Below are 18,383 nucleotides of genomic sequence, written 5' to 3' on the forward strand. Positions count from 1 at the left end.
GAGAACATTATTGAAAGAATATTGGCGAAGCTTGTGCTAAGCCACCGAATGCTTGAAACAGCAAAAGGGGATGATTCTGAAGACTCGTCTCATTACATCTGTGTAGCTGAAAGGTGATGCCTCTTGTTTCCATGCTGCGTCCAGGTCGTTTATATATAGGCTTTATCTAGATGATGCTTTCTACGTTTATTCTCAGCGCAGGGAGCTTCGAATCAAACTACAGACACGGCACGGTTGTACAAACTCCAGTGACAGAACTTGGCGCTGAAACCAAGTGTTCACACCCTACATTGATCCCACGCCTTCATTCGCTTCGGTGTCTTCTCGCAGCCACCGTCGTCTTTCCCGTTTCCTAGCATTCCCCACTGGTCTCCATTAAAGGCGTTATGATTCATCCCCGCTCTTCCACGCGGGCGCTTGTGAAGCCACCGGAAGGTCCCTTCGGTGTCCTGGAAGCTGGCTTCTTCTGGACGATTTAGACTCGTAATTTAAATATTATCTAGTGACATTTGCTGTTTTGATCACATTTTTTGTGTTTTTCATGATATGTACTTCTCGGGGTCATCCAACGCTACAAGAAAAATCACAGACGCAATATAGCGGCACCGTCCTAGTACTGTAATCTACAACTTTTGCATAAAACAAACCAGTACCATTAGGCATCACTTGGAAAGCCGACTAATGCTACACGAAATATTACAAATGCCGTAGCGACGCCGTCCGAACATGACGGAATGCTGTAACGTACAATCTTACAATTACTCATTAGTCAGGTAACAGAAAAAAATTATTGTTACGGCATTTTTTGTCACAGAATGTGTTGTAAGAGATACAGGAAGGAAGCAGCGTTGGGATGGAATCCTTTCGAAGATGAGGTTTCGGAACCGAGCACTAAAAACATGACTCTGCAAAATGGTCGCTGCAAAATCTGCTTTTTGAAGGCGGCGTCCAGTTGTCCCTTTTTGGGTTACTGACCACTTCTCGTATTTTTGAAGCCTCCAGCTTCGGATAGTGATTATAAAAAATTGGTTTCGTATCTGCATGTTACACTGCAAATGTTGTCGAAAGACGATAGTCTTAGCTGCGTCTGAAAAAAGGGAACAAAACGTTTATTTGTGATATTTCGCCAAGAAAATCTGCGCAAGAAAATTAGTGAATGGTACTCTGGAGGCGCTGCGTTAGAGTGTCTCGATGCGTGCAGTGTAGGTGAACGAGCGCATTGAGGCACGTCACACGTGAGACATTAGCGCTATCTGGTAGTTATCTTGGAAAACGAAGTGATCTGCGTGCGTACCCGTCTCGGAGGCTATAAGGTGTAGAACGCTAGGTGACGGGTAGCTGCCACCATTATGTGATCTTAGCAAAGCGTTGGAAACACTTGCCTTTTCGTGCAAGCGTCGCATTGTCAGCGCAGCGTGATAAACGCTAAGGTCCTTACAATTACTTATGTATGCTTTTTCTAGTATGAAACACACATACAATGACGTGTTGTTATGGTGCCTCACATATGCGCAATACTTGCTTTATAATTGACAATCATACAAGTGTGAACGCTGAAGCTTGAGCAATATTGCTGGGCGCTGCAGATGGGGTTGGCCGTTTAGGATATCGTTTGTTGCCGTTTGGGGTATTGTTACGGTGTACAAACGGGCAAATTTACATACATACATACAGACAGACAGACAGACAGACAGACAGACAGACAGACAGACAGACAGACAGACAGACAGACAGACCAAAATTTTTGCATCGAAGGTCCCCAAGAAAGACTGCCGTCTTTAAAAACAAACACCTTGAACTCGCCTCCTTAAAAAAAAGTGATAAACCACCGCAGTTTTCTCGCAGAATGCATAAAATAATATAACTTTGAGCTAATTAGGCGTGAAATGTCTTCGCGAAGACATTTTCTTTCGATTCGTAAAGTTTACTGCGATATACAGGCCGCATTTTATTAAAAAGAAGAGAAAATTTTTAGCTCTGGCCTCACGCGACTGTTCATGGCGGTGGCGTCCGGGACATCAACGGTGGCTTCCGGTGGCTTGAACCACGCACGCTCGATGCACCATTCAGCTTCACCTAGTAAAGATCAGTTGTATTATCTAGTTCTACGAACTCGGGGTCTTCGGATAACCGCCGTCGCTTCATACGTGAGGCTATAACTGTTGGCTTCTTCACTTCTAAAGTACCAGTGGTGAGTTGTGGGATTGAACCCAATTTCTGTGGCGCGTACTCCTTTATGCATGATGATGATAGTTTTCTGATGGGCCTCACAGTGGCACATACTGGACAACTTCGCTGTTACACTTCCTGAGAGATGATGCCCAAGGCGCTGTCGTGGTCGACTCGCACGTAAGGACGGGTAGGCCAAGCCGAAGATTGCACATGGTATGGCGGAAATATTAACGAGCTTTGCCAAACATCATATGGGATTGAAGAAACACATCAAAGAAATATGCGAGATGGGTGCATTTCTAGGCATTCATAAACGCTTCTACAAACGTTTTATTGACTCACTCATTCAGACAATCTGAGATCGTGTTAAAACGTAAAAGTTTTTTCTCTCACGCGCACACGCGTTTATGCTTATTCGCAAGCCCAACGCGTACCGCGCACGGCTCCAACCCGACTTTCTTCTTATGTTCTAGCGTATTTCTTCAAACACGAACCTTGGTTGGTTAGTTGGCTCCTCGGCATCTTGGCGCAACCCATTCCTGGCCGACTGAGCAAGCCCGCCCCCGCCGGGAATGGATACGCGCAACGCGCTTCGCACGTACCACGACATCACATTGCACTACCGCCTTTCTCGCCTCCCGCCCCCCACACGCAATCCCTTCCCCAGCCCCAACAACATTTGTGGCGCCAACTTCAGGCCCACACGTTTCTTACTCCTGCACGTATTGCCCTCTTCCACCCCGGAACGTACTCGCCGGCCTGCCGCTTATGTGGCAGCTCCATCACCAACTATGAGCACATATTTTACTCCAGTCCACCACACTTGCCCCCCGCCTCTTAGCACCTCGTAAGTACGCAGCAGTGGGAGGCTGATTTGTCCAAAACCAGGCCGGACCTGCAACTTCGGCTGGTGACTTGGGCGGAGAACGTCGCGGCTAGGCACTGCCTGGGCGCCACAACCGGCAGCCTGAAGGTCGCCACAACACTGCTTTTTTTTAATTTTTAAATATTGTTTTACTTTTTGGCCTTCATACAAATAAAGTTTCTCACCGCCGCCACCACTCCGGGGGATTGGCCATGAATCGGAGGGTGCCTTGTTTATTAAACTTAATCACTTTCTGAGAAAAATTTTACTAGTAATAATTTAAACTCGTAACATATCCGTTCAATAATAAAGAGAAATAGCATGAAAACACGTCTGTACCTAAGACGACTGAATCAAACTATACTTAACATTCAATTCTTCTAGACACTCGTAAGCATGCATGAACTGCTGGCACGACGTATACCTTCTTCTTCATCTCATATGAATTTACTAATCAGTGCCACGTCTGAATGCACGTGCATGTGTTGTTTCCCTGTGCCGTAACAGGTCATTCGTCGGCGTTGTTTTACCGCCATGGCCACAGCACCAGCCACGTCCCCGTCGCGCGCCTCGTTAGCCTCTACGGGGGATCACTTGGGGCTCGTACCACCACAGGCGGTAAGAAATACTAAGAGGCCGGACATTGCGATGCAGCACCCGGTCAGAGTAGGGACTCGCAATCGCATGCACTGTTAGACCTAGTGCGCCGGGGCACAACGTAATTATTTTATTTATATACGTGTTTACTGCTTGCATGCTATTATACACATCTTTGTGCTCTTAACGCGTGGTTTCGCGCATTCTAGCAACGTAGCAAATATTTAACGGCATACGTCTGCAGTTTTAGGTGGGCTTATTGGGGGCAAGCAACGAGTCGCAGCCCGAAGATACAGGCAGCGTGCTAGTTCTGCATACTGAATTTTTTTTTCTCCTACAATACTAGCTATAACACTGCATGCTATCAAGCCGCTTCGTAAAATAGTAATAAGAGTCCTGCTGTCCGTCGTGTACTACGTTTATCTGCATTGTTCGTGCTGAAAATAGTGCTGCAGTATACGCCACAAAATTATGCAGAACTTCAGCCGTACAGAGATGCAATTGATGCGACGCCATACAATGCTGGTTTTACGTGCGGTTAGAGGGGGTCAGTATATAGCATCTGCGAGGAAATTTGGTCACGTTGAATAGGTGTGGTTATATGTTTTTTGTGCATTTTAACGTTTCACACATGCGCATATACAGAGAATAGAGACAAATATACAATGCTTTCTTTACGTTCCTTACACCATGACCGTGTCTTGTACATACATGTACAGCAACCACAGCTTTGTACGCGTGATGAGCGCTGACGGTACACGTCCTGTGAACCAAGACGTGTATCATTATTTTTCTTGCGGCATGCCTTCGTTTGTTTAGTCACCTGTAAATATAGCCGCTTGCTCCTCTGTTATATATCTTTAGGCCGATACCGCGGGAACAGATGTCCAGGAAGGCGGCACGACCGACGTCAACGAGGTGCCACAGCACATCGAAGTCAGTATGCGCTACATCACAACAGCCCAGGGCATGCTTACATGCTTGGAGGCCGTAAGTGCCGTTTCAGAGCAGTAGAGTGCTTGATGAGCGCAGTGCTTAGTCACCGGCGAAAACGGGCATTCACATAGAAATGCGGCTCATAAGTACAATTGGCGCTTAATCGTTATTTCAAACGAGGGGCCCAATAAAAAAGCTTCTCCAGCAACGTCTTCAAATGTCACGTCCTCTTTCACATCACCTTCTTATTCGTCCGCCAGGCTTCCCTTCTCATTGAGTGCCTCGACTGTGCCGTGAGGAAAGTACCGTCAGAGCGCACATCATTGGCGCTGTTAAACTATCCTAGAAGGTATGCCTATAGCATATGCGCGTTCGCGTGGTAATACCAGAAGTACGCGCATCTATATGCAGCTGCATACTTTCTTGATGGTGTTGCTGGTGTGATAATCTCTATTTATATATTTCATAATACTGTCATCTCTTTCTTGAGGGCTCTTACAGGGAGGGTACAGCCAAATACAAACCAACCAATATGCAGCTATGTCAGGTGACAGTGCAATCGATTAATACACGTGCGACACCTCATCGAATCGGCAAACACTGCCTGTATTCACAACAATGCCTGGCTACGCATTTCAAAGCTTGATCACAGCTGGGACAAAAGAAAACAAAGAAACACAGACGAAGAAAACATGCATTCTCGAATCATTTGTAATTGGAGGGCCTTTAAACCACACACTCGTTCCGTAACCCACATGGTGTGACGCTTGTTGAGATTCTAAATTACATGCGAAAATGCCTCCGCCCACTACATCATGCCCTTCTTCTTTTTCTTTCGACACACTTTCAAGCCCGCAACTTAAATTTTGTCTCGAACCCATGGCTTCTATTATTTGCATTGACCACGATTTTTCGTTTTCAGAGATCAGTTCGCAAGCTAAATGGGCCCATAAGGCACGGAACTAACGGTTCGTGTTGACCAATGCGAGTTTTCCTGCAGACGCCATTCGAGTAACAGAAAACTAAACAGGCCATGAATACTGTGCGAGGTTCGGCTGATGACCACGATCACTTGTTTGTATGCATGCAGTGTACCCTAACGCGATGTACGCTTGAAAATGTGTACGTGTGTTATTATTATAAAATGCGAAGTATATCTTCCAACTGCGTGCACTCAGATATTTTATATATCTATCTATCTATCTATTTATCTATCTATCTATCTATCTATCTATCTATCTATCTATCTATCTATCTATCTGTCTGTCTGTCTGTCTATCTATCTATCTATCTATCTATTTATCCTTCGATCTATCTATCTATCTATCGCCGCCCCCCTTAACATGGGGTAGACCAAAATTTGTATGGGAGAGTAAGAAAGCTTGACGAATATGTTTGGTGTGTGATGGCATGAAGAACGTCAAAATTCCGTCGCGTACGTCGCTAAACCATTTCCTCCAGACCCGGGTGCATTCACGCTATGCAGGCGTAATGGCGGTGAAACGTCGACTGTGGTTGCATTGCTGGCTATCCGATTTTATAAAGCTCACATATGAACTCCTGTCATGCAGGCGAGTGAACGTCAATTGTATGCTTAAGCGCCATCCACCGAAGTCGGTCTACACTTGCCAGGCCTAGCATTCTCGCAAGCGTGCACATACGTTACATATACAACTTCTGATGCTGGTAATAGCTATGATATTGTTGCCATCATTACGCAACTGTAAACAGCGGGTTACGTAAAACATATGCGACTGTTCTGCACGACTGTGCATGCAACGTTTCTACAAATATTTTGCGTCTTTTTGCTACGTTTCGCCAAACAAAAAAACTACACCACAGTCACCTCTGTTCCACCGTTGCGTCCCGTGGCACGTAGGATCTGCGGAATAATAATTATTATTGCGATAGAAATTATACCGACACTCTAGGCTGCATTTAGCCGCTGGTGTTGGTGTCGCCGTCACTCACCGTATATGTATACGTAAATTTATATATAGGAAAATGCAAGAAAAAAACAGAAAAAGACTTTGCCGCATGGAATCGAAGTTGGGTCCTCTGAGTTCAGAATGCAAGGCGTTAACCACTATGCCACAGAGGTGCACGTCTTTCAATGTTCGAACGTCAAGCTATTTATATCTGCCAATTACCTCTGCTGACGGGCATCTCGGGTGAATTCTGTTTTCAGCATTACCAGCAAGATGGCGCAATGAGTGCGCGTTGCCACATCGTGGCACCCGCTCTAATCTCCCACGCGTACTTTGCCCCTCTTATAGGAGGGGAGCTATGCTCCCTCGCGCACCCTTATCTCGTGGTAGGAAGGAGGGAAGATCGTACGTCTTGGCTGGCCTCGGGTTTTATCTGGAAAGATTCTGTTGTAGTTACCAGGCGCACAAAGGTCAATGCAATCATTGCAGTCTCCGTTAGCGAAATGCGTGCGCTTTTCAAACACAGCGAAGCAGCAACTGAGACGCTTATTCGCGTGCATCTGTACCTGTGAGTACGTTTCGTGCGTCATTTGTGCGTGAGAAACGCGGTGCACGCTTCGATCTGCTTTCCATTCTGTGCGTGACTTTCCAAATTTTTGCTATCGTGATTGTTGCCTCGCCTTTTGGGCAAAGCTGGGACTTTTTTGTTGTTGTTCAACCGGAAGTGAACCGATAAAATAAATATTGCCTCAACCAGTGTGTCCTCTGAATCCAAATGAACCATTGGGTGATGTCGTTGGAATTTTTATTTGTTTTTCATTTTCTATTTTCTTGTAAGCGTCTTTGTATCATCCATGCAACACCAAAAAGCCGGTGTTTAGAATTACAACAGTTCATCTGCTACTGAGGTTCGTAAAAGCAAGTACCGATCAGAAATTACAACAGGTAGGCGCGGTTAGCGATCGATGGGAACTAGCCAATGCCAATCAGCACTTCTGCACGAAAAGCTTATTGAAATTTTTGGCCTCACATTCACAAGTATTCCATACAGTGCGTCATTTCGCCAGGACATGCACTCACCGATTGTGATCGAGATCATTGATACCTAAAGCAGCCAGCCAATGAAAAATATTTACAAGAAAAAGTTATTTGAATTGGGCTCAAGACAGCCACCAAGTGGCTTATACGAATCTTGCGAATAGTTCGTCATTAATCGGCTGCCGATGATGATCATGACTGAGCGAGTCTTGTTGAACCACTTTTCTGCTATGTTCGTGAAGCTTCTCCTTCACGAGAATTGATTTCTGTTCACCCGCTACATTTATTACTAATTTGGTTTCATTTGTGCTCATTTCAACTCGACCAGTACACTAGTCCACGGTGAATCGAGCAAAAACGAGACCTTAGGTATACACTTCTTTCCCTTATTTCATTTAACGAGGGTCTCGTACTGGCAGACTTGGTGTCATTAGGTTGTATACGAGGGACTAATAATCAGCTGCCCGCTCGTAATAAGTTCACGTGCTACGTGACGCCAAACATGCGCATAAAAGAGTGGTTCACACTCGTCTCTTGGCTTATAGATGGCGCTGACGGTCACTCCTACTTCTGAATTCACATATAAACCAAAAAAGTGGATGCAGGGAAGGCCGCTGTGGTAGCTTAGTGGTTAGAGCATCGAACGCGTTATTCGAAGGTCGTAGGTTCGATTCCTGCTCACGGCTGGTTATTTTTTCATCCACTTTTCTTTCTTCTTATTTACATTCCATTGGTTCTAATAACTTCCCCTGTACATTCCTTGGCATTACTGTCTGTTGGATCTCATCAATATTGTGTAAAAACACGGAAAAACGAGCCCTTAGGTATACACTTCTTTCCCTTATTTATATATATATATATATATATATATATACCGGGTGTTCAAAATTAAGCTTTATGATTTTTTTAAAATTAGGCGCTCGAAGGCACGTGAGAACCACTTGTGCAAATAAGTTAAGCGGCCAGGGGGACAGAAAGTTAGATGATAATTATCGCTGTCAGCAGCCCAATTAACTAAAATTTAATAATTAACTTTTTACTGGCTGCGGTAAGTTGGCATGTTTATATTGAAAAAATGTAGGCAGTGGTGTTTGTACACAGTTTCAGTTGGAAGATTTTTTCTAGCACGCCTGTGTTCCGAGATATCCGGCTCCAAAGTTTAATTGTCTTTCGCACGATTACGCATGCAAGAGGGTGAGGGTCCGCGCAAAGCTCCTCCCTAAAGTGACGCATCTGTTGCGTGTGGTGTTTAGTGTGTGAAGAGGGTGGAAGCGTAGGCATAGGTGATAGCAATTACCCTTGCCCTCTTCGGCCGGCGAAATCAAAATGTGACAGCGCGGTGCGCCATGAGCCTTACGCATGATCCTGATGAACGCGATAACAGGAGACCATTTTTCGCGACGTTTTTTCGTGACTTTAGATCACACTGAGACATCTTCTTGTGAACGCGTTAGCAGGACCGTCCTGCACTAGGGTGCCTCCGGTTAGAGCACAGCGTCTCTGCATTGAAGGTCTACCAAGGAAATCCACGTGGAGTCCTTTCGAGCTAATATGGCTGCTTCTGGCGTGAGGTATTCTACCAAAGTAAAAGTAGACGTGGTGCTTGCAATGGCTGAAATGAATGGCAACGCTTCGTTAGCAATGGAGCTTTACGCGTCTCGCCACCCACACCGTCCCCTTCCAACAAGGCCCACTTTCACAAACCTGTTTCGACGCTTCTGCACAACAGGCTCTGTCCACCTTCCGAGACGGACCAGGAAGGCAATCGTCGATGAAGACTTTGAAATCGACGTTGTCGCGTGCGTAACCTCGATGCCAGAGCTCAGCATCCGACAGATTGCCGATCAGTGCGGTCGCAGCATCGGAACAGTCACAAATGTTTTAAGAAAGCACAAGTTCCATCCATATCACGTTTACCTTCATCAGGACCTAAATGAGGCGGACTTTGAAAGGCGAGTTGACTTCTGCAATTGGGGCCTCATCAAAACTGATCAAGAAAATGACTTTTTGCACAGAATAATTTGGACTGATGAAGCTCGGTTTTGCCGAAATGGAAGTGTTAATCTTCACAACGCCCATTATTGGGCACAAGAAAACCCACACTGGCTGAGGCAGCACAAGCATCAAGTTCGCTGGAGTGTGAATGTGTGGTGCGGCATACTCGGGGACAGGATCATCGGACCTCACTTTTTTGAGGACAACTTGAACGGAAAGATGTACACAGAAGAAATATTAGGTGTTGTCATTGATGATCTTGTCTGCAGTCTTTCCCTGAATGACCTGCGCCAAGTATGGTTTCAGCACGATGGAGCACCACCACATTTTTCTACCAGGGCGAAGAACTGGTTGGACAGACGTTTTCCACAACAGTGGATTGGGCGCGCAGGAGCGATGTTTTGGCCACCAAGATCACCTGACCTTTCTCCGCTCGACTTTTTCCTTTGGGGCTACGTTAAAGATCGAGTTTACGTAACAGAGCCCAGCGATGTTAATGACATGAAGGACAGGATAACATCTGCCTGTGCGAGTATTCCTGCAGAAGTACTGCGCCGAGTCATCGAGTCGACGCGACAGCGGTTCATGCTTTGCGTTGCTGCCGAAGGCAGGCATTTTGAACACTTTTTGGGGCATTGACGTCTTGAGAGGTGAAGAGTTTCGATGAGATTTGTGCATGACCGAAATATGCTTATGTAGCAGCAGGAAATATGCGTTAGCAAGGATAAAACTGTTTCAGTTATTATTGGTGGAGTTGTTGCTCTTGTTTCAATAAAAGTTACAGTACTCGGACATCAGCAGTCACGCTATTCGCGTAGCCCAGGCAACGACCACGCATGCTTCTCTAGTGATTATTACGCACGCGCACTGGCATCCAGATTCTCCGCTCGCACCATTATCTCGGCATGGTATCTGCCACTATCGTTAGAGGCTCTGCAGTTGCGTGTTACGACACTGGTTGCAAGCGTTCTTCGATTTTTGATTTCGACGGCCGAAGAGGGCAAGGGTAATTGCTATCACCTATGCCTACGCTTCCACCCTCTTCACACACTAAACACCACACGCAACAGATGCGTCACTTTAGGGAGGAGCTTTGCGCGGACCCTCACCCTCTTGCATGCGTAATCGTGCGAAAGACAATTAAACTTTGGAGCCGGATATCTCGGAACACAGGCGTGCTAGAAAAAATCTTCCAACTGAAACTGTGTACAAACACCACTGCCTACATTTTTTCAATATAAACATGCCAACTTACCGCAGCCAGTAAAAAGTTAATTATTAAATTTTAGTTAATTGGGCTGCTGACAGCGATAATTATCATCTAACTTTCTGTCCCCCTGGCCGCTTAACTTATTTGCACAAGTGGTTCTCACGTGCCTTCGAGCGCCTAATTTTAAAAAAATCATAAAGCTTAATTTTGAACACCCGGTATATATATATATATATATATATATATATATATCGCATCGAACACGTTATTCGAAGGTCGTAGGTTCGATTCCTGCTCACAGCTGGTTATTTTTTCATCCACTTTTCCTTCTTCTTTCTTCTTATTTACATTTTATTGGTTCTAATAACTTCCCCTGTACATTCCTTGGCATTACCGTCTGTTAGATCTCATTTATATGTGTTGTTGTGCCACAGACATGTTCCTCGTTCGGGAGCGCGTCTCGCAGGATCGAGCCCTGTTTCGACGAACTGTCTCCCCCCCTTCCAGCGCCGCCTTCCGTGCAGAAGAACCGTGCAGTCCGGGGATAACGTCGTTTCCTCCGCCGGACCACTTTGCAGTTCCGGGTATGGCTACGTCTCCCCCTCCGAGCCCGAGAACTGGTCTAAGGGAATGGACCAAAGACGCTATTTAAGGCCGAGCCGGCCCCATGTTAGAAGATTTTGCCCCAGCCGACGTTGTCGTGCTGGCCGGCCCTGTACAAACGACAACCTGCTACAGTAAACGCTACTTTTGTTGCTGTTTTCCAAACGGATAGCCTCCCTGTTTCACCTTCGGGCTAAGGCTTCATCGAAGTCCGCTCGACGGATCGCCGCTCTTCGCCACCGCTACCATCGCGACAGAGCAAACTCATAACAGTGGTGGCAGCGGTGGGATACGATATCCTACGTTTGGCACGGCGGATCAGACCCCTGTCCTCAACGTTTTGCTGCTCTGGGACCCGCTACCCCGATCTCAACGGCTGAAAAGTTGGATCGGATCTCCGAGCACGAGGACGACCGCCGTGATAGCGTTTGGCTACGCTGCGATACGCTACCCTGTTCACATCGTTCGGCAAGCTGGGACAAGCAACCCCGGATCTCAACATTGGCAAGTTAGACCGGATCCCTGAAGGCCTGACACTGTTCGATGGTAGCCACGAGTTGGACCATCGTCGGCTACTTTGGTTGGGTGAGTGCCCAACGTTTACTGTTCATTTCGCCAGACCTCTCTAGCACAGGCATAGATGTTAGGAGAGCATTTTGTGTTTGGTTGGTTGTAATTTATTATTCACGTGCTCTAAACCATGAGATTAGCTTTAGAGTACGGTGAATATCAATAGCAGAGCATCACGAGAAACGAGATCGCGATGGAGCAGTACCTGGTGCAGGACCTCCTCGAAATTTGTCGAGCCATGGGGATTTCCACCGGGTCCGCTAAAACAAGGGAAGCGATTCTCGAGGTGATGCGGGCAGAGAATGTGACGGCTGAGGAAGCTGACGAGTTTTGGGAGCTCATCTGTGAGGAACAGCGGAAGGCCGAAGAAGCTCAAAGGCGCGAACAATGGAAGGCCGAGGAGAGCAGAAAAAGGAGAGAGCATGCTCTCAGAATGGAAGAGCTTGATCATAAAATTGAAGCGATTAAGTGGCAGCGAGCACAATACCGACTCAGGCCCTTCAGAATGGACGAGAACATCGTGTCTTTTCTCGTTAGTTTTGAAAGGGTCTGCGACGATATTGGTGTTGGGCGAGACTTATGGTCCGAAAAGCTTGCCACGTTGCTTCCGTGCAAAGTCGCAAGCGTTTTGAAGTGCTTATCCACCGAGGAAGCGCATGACTTTGATAGGGTTAAATACGCTTTGTTCCGCCACTTTGCTTCTATGAGTACTACCGACTGCGAAAGTGGAGCGTACAAGTACAGCGCTGAAGCGCGCAGCAAAGCGCTAGAAATTGAGGCCCATCGCAAAGCGCAGGACGCCGATGTGCGTCATAGAGAGCGAGATGAGGCTCAGCGTAAGGTGATCGAGGCGGAAGCGCGTGAAAATGAGGCTCGCCGAAGAGCGCTAGAAGTAGAAGCGCGCCAAAAAGCGCGTAAAGAAAAGGCATGCCGAAAAGCTAAAGAAACTGAGGCCCGTCGCGAAGTGCAAGCCGCTGAAGGGCGTCAGAGAGAGCCGGACACTGAGGACCCTCACGAGGAGTTAGGGGCGGAGGCCCATCGGAAACCTCAGGATGCGCGGCATAAAGCGCTACAGAATGAAGCTCGTGAGAGAGCGCAAAAGGCCGACTTCGAAGGCCAGAGAAAAAGGGCTATCCACGACAGCGATAGACCCACACCGATAGATAGCTCTGTAAGCGTGTTGGTTAGCTTCAAAGTCATCGGGACTCCCGTTCCGTCACAGACAGAGACAGCTAGAAACGGGCCCGAGGGAACGCTAGCTAGCAAATCGGGAGCTTCGACTCAACACAAAGAAGGCAGCGCACTTGAAATTAGGTGTGTCGAAGCAGCCCGCATTCCTAGCCTTTCCGTCAAAAGGAGGCATCGGCGAAAGCATAACACCAAAAAGACGACAGGTGCCAAGTGCGCTAAAGCCGCTATTAAGGTCCATGACGTCATCAGTCGAGACGCCAGTTTGAGGGCTAGGCGTAGGATCACCAAAGGGCCCTCTAAGAAACGTTTGAAGCTCAGAATGTCACTGAGTTCAAGATTAGGCGGGAAGCGCGCTGAGAAAAACCGACTTTCGGGAAAATTCGGACAACGAGATCTTCGCCCGGCCTCATCAATTCTGATGCCCCGTAGATGCAAGCAAGCGGGGAAACGTTGGGAGCTCTTGAGCTGTAACACAAGCGGTTGTTCCCCACCGTGGCGAAAGGGTCGCTGGTCGAACGGGTGGCGTAAACGATGCCGTGCAGACGCCCCCGTGTTCGAGTTAAGCGGCTGCACGTCAAAAGTTGCTGCTACCGAGTTCGGCAAACGGCTTTGTTCGTTGGGCCTTTGTCGAAACCGGATCCCTCGAAAGCTATGGAGTGCGCGACTCCCCAGAGTTCGTCTGAGAGGGGCCCCGTCTTGCCATTACTATGAATAGACAATGTAATCAGCTTTGAAAATTCTTTTTCTAGTTTGTCGTAAGCCATTCAGTAATAAATGTGTTTGAATTTTTGTGTTTTACTTTCCTTCTCATTGGAGAAGCAGGCATTGGTATGTTTGTTTCATTATTTTGTTTTCATAAAATTTTAAAAGGTAACAGTCAGTGTGTTTTAATTTAACAGAGAAGGCTGAGTAAAAGCCCTGTTTAAAATACCCTTCTTTGTTTGGCATTACGTGTTGGTAAGCGTGTCAGTGTAGGTTAACTTTAACTTTTTTTTGTATAACGCACGCAAGTTTCATTCTTTCGATCTTATTTCATTCTTATTTCATAATTTTCATTCTTATTGTCTTACTCTTCAAGCATGTTTTCTCTTGTTTTGATGATAATTGGCTGAGCCCATTGAAGTGAAAGCTTGTAGGAGGATTTTTGTTATGTTTAGCAGTCTGACGCTTGCGAGCGACGCCAATGTGCGTGATTCAGGATTGCTTGGCGTGCTAAATTGTAGTTTCGGTCCTAATTTGAGCAATCCCCAGAAGCTTCGATCGTCCAGAATCTGCCCAGGGTCACAATCGAGAATCGCTCACGAAAACAAAAATGCTGATTGGTTTAGCAGTGTCATGCACTGTAAAGGAGTGTCCGCATTGTGTATTCCTCCCGAGATTCGTTGCTCGTGATGCTATTTGTTAGCCCAGCGTAATCTCGAGGAAACATTTGGTGTCTGCTGGTCTGGTGACTTGATCAGCATTTGGAGGGTGCTTGCTTTGGCCGGAGTGGTTCGCCTTTGTGTTCGACTCCGTCGTTCCAGTGAACATCTGCAGGCCTTTGGAAGTCTCAACGGGCGGAGAGAGCGGAACGGCTACCGATGGTCAACCAGCATCCCTCCTTCCGAGCCGCGCTGACGGCTCAAAACTCCGGATGCATTGTCTGGCGGCGGGGGTGCTGTTGTGCCACAGACATGTTCCTCGTTCGGGAGCGCCTCTCGCAGGATCGAGCCCTGTTTCGACGAACTGTCTCCCCCCCTTCCAGCGCCGCCTTCCGTGCAGAAGAACCGTGCAGTCCGGGGATAACGTCGTTTCCTCCGCCGGACCACTTTGCAGTTCCGGGTATGGCTACGTCTCCCCCTCCGAGCCCGAGAACTGGTCTAAGGGAATGGACCAAAGACGCTAGTTAAGGCCGAGCCGGCCCCATGTTAGAAGATTTTGCCCCAGCCGACGTTGTCGTGCTGGCCGGCCCTGTACAAACGACAACCTGCTACAGTAAACGCTACTTTTGTTGCTGTTTTCCAAACGGATAGCCTCCCTGTTTCACCTTCGGGCTAAGGCTTCATCGAAGTCCGCTTGACGGATCGCCGCTCTTCGCCACCGCTACCATCGCGACAGAGCAAACTCATAACAGTGTGTGTGTGTGTGTGTGTGTGTGTGTGTGTGTGTGTGTGCGTGTGCGTGTGTGTGTGTGTGTGTGCGCGTGTGTGTGTGTGTGTGTGTGTGTGTTTAGCCGCCGCAGCCGGGATTTGATACCGCAACCTGAGGGTCAGCAGCCGAGTACGTCAGCCACTATAGCACCAAGGCGGAGTGAAAAATAATGGTGATTATCTAAGAAATAGCTATATACGCATGCAATCTATGACACAGAAGCAGTGCAATAATCCACGAAAAGTAATGACGAACTCGCCGTGTAGGGACCCATGTGTAAAATAACTACACACCAATTTATAGGTGTAAATTTATAAGCACGCCAATTTCAAAAAATTACATTATAGCCAGAACACTGTTCGTGTACTGAATACTGTCACATATACACACATGCAAGAGTGTGAGGCGCATTATAGTGCGAAACTACAGAAAACTACAGATATCCCTTTCATAACTTGATGATGAATGTGCACTCGTCTCTTAGCTCTTGAGGATTTTTCTGTACCATGGCCGAGCATGTGGTACAGATAAATAGGCATCTAACCAAAAGCAAACCTGCGAGTTAAGCTTTTCTCAAACAACAGTGCTGGTGGTGTGCGAGTCGTTCCCAGCGAACCACACGTGACGCCACACGCCGGCTGGTGACAGGGTCACCTGTCTCATCATGGCGCACCTCGTTGCGCTCTGTTAATACTCTTGTTTGAGGAGAGAGTAATAAGGGCTGTCTGAGATGCTCAAATGCTACAGCAGGCCGCGCAGGCGGACAAAATTTGTATATATGTGTCCATTGGGTAGCCTTTGGGTAGCCTTGGCCTTTATATTCACGCCATAAAAAAGTCAGTTTTACTACGACGCGAAGTCACGCGAAGAACGGCATGCAGATCGAAACTTGTAGCTCGCTCCACAAGCACAAAGTATGCACGAAAGAAATGCACACAGGACGAGCCTGTACTGTATAAACGTTAACAGCTCGACACTGAACGCTCTGCTCAAACACAAAGGACGCACGAAACGTATACGCACAGGTGGCACACGACGATCACGAACAAGTGTCACAATTGTTACTTCACTGTGTTTGAACCGCGCGCTTTTTTCGCGAATAGAGCCTCCGCAGCGAGTGAAGTGACCTTTGTCTGCTCTGTAACCTACACGCAATGTATCTGGCGAAAACACGCGACATTCTAACTGCCGCCACCACAAGATAAGCGCGTACACGGGCACGAGTGACTACCACACCCCGTGTGGCAAAGCACAGGTTGACGCGCCAACGTATCGCAACTAGTGTGGCGCCGAGTGCGCACTTCGCGTCATGTCACTGGTAAGGCAGAGAACACGCTGATACTCCTCTGATATTGGCGTACCACCAGCGGCAAATGATGTACCTAAATAGCTCACTTTTACTGTGTTGCAGGACGTGCGCTGCTGTATAGCTGGGTGGTTAGCGCTTTGGAGTGAGTGGTCGCTCGTTCGATCCCGCGCGTCAGAAAATATATTTATGAACTAATTTTCTTCGTGGCTTTTATTTATATACACATACGGGGCATGACAGTGACGCCAACACCAAAAAGCATCCAAGTGTCCATTTGTTTGCTATCGTAATAAAATGTAGCTTTCTTAATTGTTGTTCATAATGATGTCTTCAGCCATATTAAAACGCCTGCGACTGCGAAAAAGTCAACCATGGAGGCATTCAACAAATATGGTATCTTTCTGATATTTGATTATTTTTGACCCATTTCTTGAAGCACCCAGTATATACCTCCGCACGCATCGCCTCCCACATGCTCAATCCCGTCGTTCCGTAACAATTCTGTTAAACGGTTCGCAGTTGGGTGCAGCAACCATTATGGTGATGTACCTACTGATGGGACCCACCATCACGTATCAGTGGTACGTACGTGTGGCGTTCCTGCTCGCCTTCACCTACAGCCTCAACAACGTGCTCATCATCATCTCTGGTGTGGCTTCGCCCTTCACACAGCTGTATCTTCCGGAAACGCTTTTTGTGAGTGCTGCCTGTTGACGCAAACTGTCATAGCAACGCGTGCTACTTTTAGATAGATGGCCCGCGGGCTTCTAAAGCAGAGTTTTCTTTTTCAAGATTGATGAGTTTATAAAAACAATTTTAGAACCTCTAACTTGACTTAACAAGTATTTTGTGTGGTTGAAATACAGCCACCAGTGGCCTCTTCATGTATAACAACGCCGTTAGCTAAAATTGTTCGTTACAGAAAATTCCGATCAACCAAATGCGGTGCGTGTTATATTAATGGAGTGAGCAGCCAATTGCAAAGAGCAGTTACAAATAACTTTGTAAATACAAACTTGGTTCCAGATATTGAAATTTATGCTTTTGTGCGAGTTGTGCGCATATGAAGTGATTGCAGCACCCGAAAAAAAACAATTAAAAACCACCATGACCACTAAGGGGAAGGGAACAAAGGGAATGGTCTACCCACAGCGCCACCAACGCACGATGTCCGAGGCTCCACAAATCCTCGGTTTGCGGAGCCCTTGGTTTGCGAGGCGGTGCCGCTCTCTGCGAGCGGTGACGTACTGCGTCACTACACTAACGAGCGCCGATAGTGAGCGATTCAATGGCGCTGCAGCTCGAGCGCCTCGATGCGAAAAAACGCTGGTCGTGCTGCCATCGAAAAGACACCATGTAAACTTCAAGTGATTTGCCTTCCGCATCAAGTTATTATGTGGCGACTGGCCCTGATAGTGTTGCAGCTTCCATGTGCTCAGCCGCCTATAGACTCTATCACTGTTTATAAACATAGGTGTTGAATGGCTTCCGATTCTGTGCGCCGGCGAAGCCTAGCAGTATTGTTTAGGAACAGAAACCTTAACGAGTAGCCAGCTCATTTTCAAAAGTTTTTTTTCCAGTGTGTGTTCACATACTTCAAATACATTTCCTTTCAAGCTATATAGCTACAACATTATATAAAAGTTAGTCCTTAACTTTGAGCGCCTCCCTTTTGCCTGAAAGCAGAAAAAAAGTCTTCCCTTACTCTAGCACAACTTAAAACAGAAGATTTCTGCTTCGGTGTTACAGAGTAATGAAGGATGTGAGCGGAAGTTTCTTGGGTAACAACACGTGCTGTTGCTATACTACGTTGAAACCGAACAAAACTGCGAATCACTG

The 18,383-nt window shown here is 47.0% G+C and overlaps 1 protein-coding gene across 1 annotated transcript; it reads left to right on the top strand.

Moving 5' to 3' along the window:
• Nucleotides 1-3,571: 3,571 nt before the first annotated feature.
• Nucleotides 3,572-17,258, top strand: LOC142775110 (uncharacterized). The gene is made up of 3 exons (XM_075876455.1): nt 3,572-3,655; nt 4,499-4,624; nt 17,064-17,258. Exons 1-3 carry the CDS (start codon nt 3,572-3,574, stop codon nt 17,256-17,258), a joined length of 405 nt encoding a protein of 134 aa, XP_075732570.1.
• The last annotated feature ends 1,125 nt before the right edge of the window (nt 17,259-18,383 follow it).

Source organism: Rhipicephalus microplus, chromosome X, assembly GCF_043290135.1.
Source record: "Rhipicephalus microplus isolate Deutch F79 chromosome X, USDA_Rmic, whole genome shotgun sequence".
Lineage (NCBI taxonomy): Eukaryota > Metazoa > Arthropoda > Arachnida > Ixodida > Ixodidae > Rhipicephalus > Rhipicephalus microplus.

Coding starts and splice junctions, on each gene's coding strand:
- LOC142775110 (XM_075876455.1), top strand. CDS start 3,572: ATGGCCACAGCACCAGCCACGTCCCCGTCGCGCGCCTCGTTAGCCTCT. Junction 3,656..4,498: donor GGCTCGTACCACCACAGGCG/GTAAGAAATACT, acceptor ATATATCTTTAG/GCCGATACCGCGGGAACAGA. Junction 4,625..17,063: donor TGCTTACATGCTTGGAGGCC/GTAAGTGCCGTT, acceptor AACGGTTCGCAG/TTGGGTGCAGCAACCATTAT.